Here is an 8,593-nt window from a genome sequence, read left to right as displayed (position 1 = left end):
AGCAAAGATCTTAGTGTTAACGCTGACAGCAGCTATTACATCTCTCTTTGTCTCTTTATTCGCCTTAATTCTTCAGGTGCCGTTCGTATCTCGTCTTCTACAAGCAATAATCTCAAATTCCTCATTGATACTAGCTCATTTGACGAATGTGAACACACTAGCGACAAAGGTGGGTCTTTATACATAAGTTCTTCTACAAGTGAATGCATTCAAGATCGAATCTGCAGTTTTGGCTCTAAATCACCAAAAGAAGGTGTTTACTGTTATGTTTACGTTTCTCGTACATCACCATGTAAGAATTATCTCCTTGATTCAACAATTTCTTCAAGTAGTACTCCATATTCAAACGGATATTCTAATCTTTATTTGCACAATGGTGAAATAAGTGTGAAGTCAATCAACATTTCATATTCAAAAATATTCTATAGAAATTTCTACAAGATTGATTGTAGTTCTAACTCAAATGTAACTTATTCAACATTTTCAAACTGCTCACCCGTATTTACAAGTAATTATGAAGCATATCATGATGGACATCCTTCACTTGAATTTAAAATTCTTTTTTGTAATTATTACGGCAACAAATGCAGATTGTTTATTGGCAGTGATTATGATCTCGATATCATTAATTGCAGTTTTTATAATAACGACATCAAAATTCGATATTTCGGTGTATATTATAGTCCATATCAAGTTCAAGTTAAAGGATGTTATTTCGACATTTCACAACTTAGTCCATATGCTTCTGTTACAATTACAGAAAATGCAAGTTCAATATATCCAAAAAATCATCATTTGTCAACTGGTCTATGTTTTGTAGAACTAGAACCTGAATTTCCAGAAAAAGCAAAAGAAGAAAAAAAGACAAAAATCAAAGTTAACTACAAGCAAAAAAATAAACTATTCTTCATTGTATTTCTTGTTTTTTTCACATCTAAATAAAAAATGATACAAAAGAATGGTTATTTATTTCCCTCAATTATGAAGTATCCCTTAACCATTTCCAATCTGTGAAAAGCCTCATTTTTAGATGATAGATAAAAGCAGCATTTCAATTTTGTGCCAATTTGAGATTTCATATATGTAAAAATTGAGAAGTATATAGCTACGATATAGATCAAGTTCAGACAAAATGAATAATGCAAGAATTAATAGATCTGTGTGAGATGTGCTGTATATATTAATTAAAAAGTATAAGAAATAAGAAATAATCAAACAAACAAATTAATTTTATTTAATAAGTATTAGATTGAAATTGTGCATCGTATTTTGCAATAAAGAAAGAAATGATTGAATTCCAGTTATTCATTTTTTGAAGATATTCGTATGTGTTATCTGGAAGTAGATTAATGAGGGATTTTGAATAAAAACAATCAACAATGAACATAACAGCAAAGTTTGTTATTTCTGTGAGTTGGAATTCTGCATTTTCTAAAATACAAATCGATTTTTCAAAGAATTTTTTGAAATAAAATTCCATTTTTTCCTTACTAAGAGCGAGAATGCATAAAACACTTAATTTGGCAAATGCTTCGCTGTTGTTCATCTCTTCAACTGTTTCTATGAATTCTAAAATAGCATCACAAACTTCAATAAGAAAATCATCTTGTTCATCAGATAAAATCATGAAATAATAAGCACAGCTGACGAATAAACTTGGATCAAATGCATTTTCCATGCTGACTTTAGAACACCAAACTAATCCTGATATAATTGATCGAGCAAACTTTTTTCCACCATGAAGGTAGATCAATGCACGCCATGCTCTGAATGTTTTATATAAATCATTGTTGTCCGTTAATCCCATACTTGTGACTCTTTCCAAACTTCGAACAATTAAAAACAAATTAATTGTTTGATGTGCTTCTGGTAATAATATCATCGTAAAAAAATCAGGAGCATCAATACTCCAGCCTGTGACAGGTGTTGGAAGTGCTGTGAATAATAACATCTGTGCAAGCATGAATTTATGGATATGAGTATTTGGAATCTTTTTTGTTGGTATCTGTCGCATCAATTGCGATTTAGTTCTCGTTCCCCAAATTAATGCAGGAAAATATAAATTTTGGTTTTCTTCAACTAATGCCAAAGCATGAATTAAATATGAATTGTTTGTTTCAGTGAATAAGTAACAAAGGTATTTTATACATTTATTAATTGGTATATATTCATTAATACACTCTTCAAGCGTTGGTTTTATATTAATTTCATTTTCAGACCAATTAATATCAGCCATTGCTTTCAAAAGTAAAATAGAAGGTGTATTTCTTGTTTTAAATAATTTCTGAATTTCACCTAAAAAATAAGGAGCTCCATCTGATATTTCAAGTCTAATTAGAGTAATAACAAGCGTCAAAGAATGATAGAAATATAATTCATCAGTAGTTCTTTCTGCTATATCTAAACAAGTATTAATTAATACATCAAGTTTGCCAATAGAAGCAAAATAATAAAGAAATTCACTTGGATTTTGGTAGATTTGCTGCATAATGGTAATAGAAGCTTGTATATCATTAGATCCAATGACTTCAAGAAATCTGTATCCAACTGAAGTCGACAAAGCTGGATAATGCTTAGTTTCTTCATAAAGTTTATCAACAGGAATATTTTCGGGACATTCAGAAAGGAATTTGTAAAGTTCTTCAAATGACACTGGTGGAAGTTTTGTAGATTTTTGATATAACTCCGTTAGGTAATCTCTAAGTAAATTACTGTTAAAAGGAGTTAATGTATAATCGAATATACCTCTTTTGTCGAAATTTAGAAAAAAATTTGTCAACATGAAAGCAGAACTTAGATCAAAGCTGTAAATAAAACGCGTAAGAAGTGATACGTAATAAGTGTAATTTAATTGTGGTAGATATGATTGAAATAAGTCGTTTTTGAGTAGCCATGGATAAATACAGAAAACTGCGGTGTTAACTAAGACTTGTATTTTAATAAACTTTTTTTGGGGCTCTAATTTGTTGAGTGTGATCTCTGGCATTTCGATTAAATTTCGTAAATCTTTAAATTGATCTGAAGAAAGATAAATTTGTTGGACATTTATAAATTCTTTGGTATCGAAAACACGTGAAGATGCTATAAGAATACGAAAGATTTGAGAACGATTGACTTGTATTAAAGTATTTTTTCTTAGCTCCGGAATTTTGCATAAGAGCAGAATTTTTAGAGCTACTAGTGAACAGTGAGCAGATTCGTATGTTCCTAATGTAATTGTATTGAATAATTGATCTCCATATTCAGCTAAAAGTTTCACGCATCCATTAATTTCATCATTATTTGTTAAATCTATATTAGTAAATGACCAATATGGATATTTTTCGAATATTGCATAAAAATAATACATAACGAAACTTTCTAAAGAGGAAGAAAGCTTGGATAATGCTTTGAATATTGCAAGTCGCTTCTCCTCATTGAATTCTTGATATTTTATAATGAATTCTTCTTTAGTCAACAAAGTATTCCAACAAGTCTTCAGAAAATCCATTAAAAATATGAAAATTACGATTTAAATTTCGGGATTTTCAGGCTCACCTATCATATTATTGGTTTGGAAATTATGCGATAATACAATGAAATTGATAATATTTTTCGTCTTTTTATTTGTCGTCGTAATTCCCCAGATAAAAACAGTCTCTTTGGTGTGATGATGACATAAGCATATGCAGCTTAATGAAGCTCAATTATATAAAGATATATGAACGAATTTTCTATATTACATCATTCTGACTATTAAAAGCTCATGATAATGCATTTTCCACAACAAGCATAGCTCATATGTCTTCTTATCATCAATTCGTCTTGCAATTCCTAATATTAAATATATTTCGGATAGATCTTCTCATGACACTATAACTCGAACCCCTAAATACCATAGAAAAAGTGAATAATCTACCGACCACTTAATCAAATTGAATTCAAACTTCTTAAGAAATCAAAAAAGTGACAAAATTTCTCCAAGAATAAAATCATAATTATGGTTATATATGCATATTCATAGCTAAATTTTCATTGAATTAATTGAATGCCCATCGAACAAATAAGGCTGAAAAAAATTTTTTTGAGACATGTATTCGGCCATTTCGATAGACAAAACAGTTTATTACTGATGTCTTTAATAGAAGCTGCTAAGCACTTTACTCGAGCTTTTGCTAAAGCCCGCGATCTTAAGTTCGGATCCGATGCTCGTGATCACTTACTCCTCGGCGTTGAAAAATTAGCCGATGCTGTTGTTTCAACACTTGGCCCAAAGGGTCGCAACGTTATGATTGAGCTCCCATACGGCCCGCCAAAAGTCACAAAGGATGGTGTTACAGTTGCTAAATCAATCGAATTCAAGGACAAGTGGCAAAATCTTGGTGCCCAGCTTGTTATCAATGTTGCCCAGAAGACAAACGATGTTGCTGGTGATGGCACAACAACAGCTACATTGCTTACCCGCGAATTATACAGAGAGTCAATTAAAGCGTTATCTGCCGGTCTTGATCCAAACAAGGTCCGCAAGGGCATGACACTTGCTGTCGATGCTGTCGTTAAGGAACTCGAGAAATCAACAAAGAAAGTCTCATCTCCAGACGAAATTTTCAATGTTGCCACAATCTCTGCCAATGGCAGCGAAAAGATCGGTCATCTCATTGCCGATGCCTTCAAGGCTGTCGGAAACGAGGGCGTTATCACGGTCGCTATGGGTAAGAAGTTCGACCACGAACTCGAAACAGTCCAAGGCATGAAAATTGACCGTGGCTACATATCCTCATACTTCCAGAATGATACAAAGTCCATGAAGTGCGAGTATGAGAATCCATATATCCTTATTACAGATATCAAGATCAATTCTTTCGCCCAGATCGCTCCAATCCTCGAAAAGATCATTACAACAGGTCGCCCACTCCTCATCATTGCCGATGATGTCGAAGGCGATGCTCTTGCTACATTAATCGTCAACAAAATCCGTGGATCCCTCAAAGTTGTTGCTATCAGAGCTCCAGGCTTCGGTGACAACAAGAAGAACACATTACAAGACATTGCCGTCGCTACAGGTGGCCAATACATCTCAGAAGAACTTGGTCTCAAACTTGAAGAAGCCACACAACAGATGCTCGGCCAATGCAACAAGATTACAGTTTCCAAGGACGACTGCATCATCCTCGGCGGTGCTGGCGACAAGGACGCAATGAAGGCCAGATCAGAAGATATCAAGAAGCAGCTTTCCAACACACAGAGCAAATACGAGACAGACAAACTCCGTGAGAGACTTGCCAAGCTCACTGGCGGTGTTGCTGTCATCTCCGTTGGCGGTGCAAACGAAGTCGAAGTCGGTGAAGAGAAAGACCTCATTGACGATGCATTGAATGCTACACGCGCTGCCATTGAAGAAGGTATTGTTGCCGGTGGTGGAACAGCTCTCCTTAGAGCATCAGCTGTTTTGGAACCACTCAAGAAGGACAAAGGTCTTGAGGAGAGAACAGGCATCGAAATCATCCAGAACGCCATCAAACAGCCAGTCATAGCCATTGCTAAGAATGCTGGAATTTCTGGTGATGTCGTTGCTGATAGAATCCTTAGAAACAATGATAAGAACTTCGGTTACGATGCAAGAAATAACCAGTACACAAATATGTTCGAGAAGGGAATTATCGACCCAACAAAGGTTGTTAGAATGGCTCTCCTTAACTCAGCTTCTGTTGCTTCATCAATGATGTCCGCTGGAGTTATGATCACTGAGTTACCAGAGAAACCAGCCGCTGCTGGACAACCAGCTATGCCACCAATGGATGGAATGTTCTAAATAATATTTTTCTATATAGAGGTTTTGAAGACTCATCAAAAAAAATTTAATAACTTTTTTTTCGAAATAAATTAAAAACTTTCTGAATCTAAAATAAATTAAGGAGACCACATCATTGATATCTTAAATGAATGTTATCTTCAAACATTCTCTACTTAAATTCCAAATTTCCTTTTAAAGCTAAATGTACAATTATTTTGTATGAAATCAAGATTTGAACAGTGGTGCTATAAACTCATAGTTAACTTGATAGTAAAAGTTGTGTATTTCTTTCGATTATAGTTATCCAAAAAGCTTATTCTATGAAAACTGGTTTTTAGAGCGCCTAAATAAAAAATACTATGAGTTGCCTTATTGTTCAATCAATCCTTTCGAGGCTTTTCAGAAAATCTCTAAATTATTTTAATGAAGTCTAATATTATAATCGGCTATTAAAAATCGGATTCCACTATTTTTGAGAATATGCGTTTATGATATTAGAGGTAACATATTCAAGCCTAATAATTTAGATTTTAAAATAAGTCTATTCACTAAGATTATATATCGTATTTTAAAGTACAAGTATGATATTACATGGAAAATGTTTGAATTTTGGTTCTCTTAATTGAAATTTTGTAGGCGTGTGGGCAATTTTAACGACATTTTTTAACGCGATACGAGCGTAAGTCCATAGAATGTGTTTTGAGGGAAACTATAAAAATCCAAAATAGAGGTAAGTGCGCCATTATTACCTGCGAAGTTACATGGAATAAATCGAAGAGTAAGTACAAGATGATCTTGCATCTTTCCAAGTAAATGAAATTTATTAAAATTAAGATGATAATATTCATTTATAGTATGTGTATGATGTTTTTTCAAAATTTCTTCAAATAAAATGCAATGATAATTTTTGAATAATTTTTTTCTTGTGTATATTTCATTTTTTATTAGTGAAAATATCATTACATCAATAAGGAAAGCACAATCCAAATTCATATTAGTTAAATTAATCTACGACCAAAAGCCCGCCAAATTTGAATTAAACACGTTTTTTGATAAAAGTGTCATTTATGATTGTTGCATTTAGGGATAGTAGCCAATTTCGGTACCAATCTTGAAAATGCCTCGCCATGCCCGCAACATGGAAGAGAAGTATTGGTCTGATATTGAACTATCAATCAATGCAAACTGAATCACCTTGTCATGTTGCTCCACAGATACAGCAGTCTGAGTCCCTCGCTTGGTCATGTTGCTCCACAGATACAGCAGTCTGAGTCCCTCGCTTGGTCATGTTGCTCCACAGATACAGCAGTCTGAGTCCCTCGCTTGGTCATGTTGCTCCACAGATACAGCAGTCTGAGTCCCTCGCTTGGTCATGTTGCTCCACAGATACAGCAGTCTGAGTCCCTCGCTTGGTCATGTTGCTCCACAGATACAGCAGTCTGAGTCCCTCGCTTGGTCATGTTGCTCCACAGATACAGCAGTCTGAGTCCCTCGCTTGGTCATATCACACCAGATAAATAAAAGTTCAGCTTCACAATACTTACCTGCTCTATTATGTGATTTTTTCCAACTATCATATGTTAGTTGTTGTATTGAAGTTGAGTATGAAAGAATAATGTTGCAAGATTTCTCACCAAATAAAAAATCATTAAAGAACATTTTATTCTTTGAAAATGTATTTATGTTGAAAATAATGGAAGATGTTATTCTTGTTAGTTAGTTTACGAAGTTCTTTTGGAAGAAATTTGTTGAATATCTTTATTTTGAATGGGAATGAACTTAGGAAATTCACCACGAGCTCTTGAATAGGCAGAATTGTAATGGATGATTAGCTATGATGGGATTATACGATGTTGGTTTGTTCTAGAATGATTAAAAAGTTTTCAGGTAATGTGCTGATGCATTACAAAAGATGGAAATTATTTAAATAATAACATAGTTTAATAATATTCAATTTAACTGATTAAATATTTGAAAAATTATCTAATTAGGATTTTTTTAGTTTGAAAAGTTAATTTTAGGCATAGTGTATAAAATAAAAAGCATCTACCGTGTCAGAAAATCGAAAAGTTTTCCAAAAAAATCATAAATTTCAAATTTTGAAATAAAAATTGGTACTTTTTAATATGTAAAATAAGAAAATGTATTTTTTTTGAAAAATTTAGATAGAGTAGTTCTCTTTGTATCTAAGAGGAGTGAATTTTTTTTCTTTAACAAGATCTGGAAACGAACAATTGAAATTTATTTTATCAATATCAGGAGGAAAAGTTAAGATTCAATATGGGATTGGTTGGGTGTAAGGTAGAGGAACTATTGTGTGATAGTTGATGCTTAGAGTTGAAATTGAAGGAAAATAAAACGATAAAAATAAAATGAATACTACCATGGACCCGTCAGTAATAGGTAGTGAAGAGAATAAATCATCCTTACCTCATACAACAACTCATCCTTAGCTGAGACAACAAGTCATCTTTACCTCAGACAACAACTCATCCTTACCTCAGTCATAACTCATCCTTACCTCAGACAAAATCATCCTTACCTCAGTCATTGTCATCCTTACCTCAGACAAAACTCATCCTTACCTCAGTCATAGACTCATCCTTACCTCAGTCATTGACTCATCCTTACCTCAGACAACAACTCATCCTTACCTCAGACAACAACTCATCCTTACCTCAGACAACAACTCATCCTTACCTCAGACAAAAAGTCATCCTTACCTCAGTCATAGACTCATCCTTACCTCAGTCATTGACTCATCCTTACCTCAGACAACAACTCATCCTTACCTCAGACAACAACTCATCCTTACCTCAG

The 8,593-nt window shown here is 33.6% G+C and overlaps 2 protein-coding genes across 2 annotated transcripts; one reads left to right on the top strand and one right to left on the bottom strand.

The window, feature by feature from the left end:
• Positions 1-1,234: 1,234 nt before the first annotated feature.
• On the bottom strand, positions 1,235-3,965 carry TVAGG3_0175400 (uncharacterized protein; the record flags this gene model as incomplete). The annotated part of the gene is made up of 1 exon (XM_001582285.2): positions 1,235-3,490. One exon carries the CDS (start codon positions 3,488-3,490, stop codon positions 1,235-1,237), a length of 2,256 nt encoding a protein of 751 aa, XP_001582335.1.
• Positions 3,966-4,077: 112 nt separating this feature from the next.
• On the top strand, positions 4,078-5,824 carry TVAGG3_0175390 (HSP60/chaperonin protein GroEL; the record flags this gene model as incomplete). Its single annotated transcript, XM_001582286.2, has 1 exon — positions 4,112-5,791. One exon carries the CDS (start codon positions 4,112-4,114, stop codon positions 5,789-5,791), a length of 1,680 nt encoding a protein of 559 aa, XP_001582336.1.
• Between the last annotated feature and the right edge of the window lie 2,769 nt (positions 5,825-8,593).

This window comes from Trichomonas vaginalis, chromosome IV, assembly GCF_026262505.1.
Source record: "Trichomonas vaginalis G3 chromosome IV, whole genome shotgun sequence".
Taxonomy (NCBI): domain Eukaryota; phylum Parabasalia; order Trichomonadida; family Trichomonadidae; genus Trichomonas; species Trichomonas vaginalis.
The sequence above is the reverse complement of the archived record's forward strand: the minus strand, read 5'-3'. Positions and strand labels throughout refer to the sequence as shown.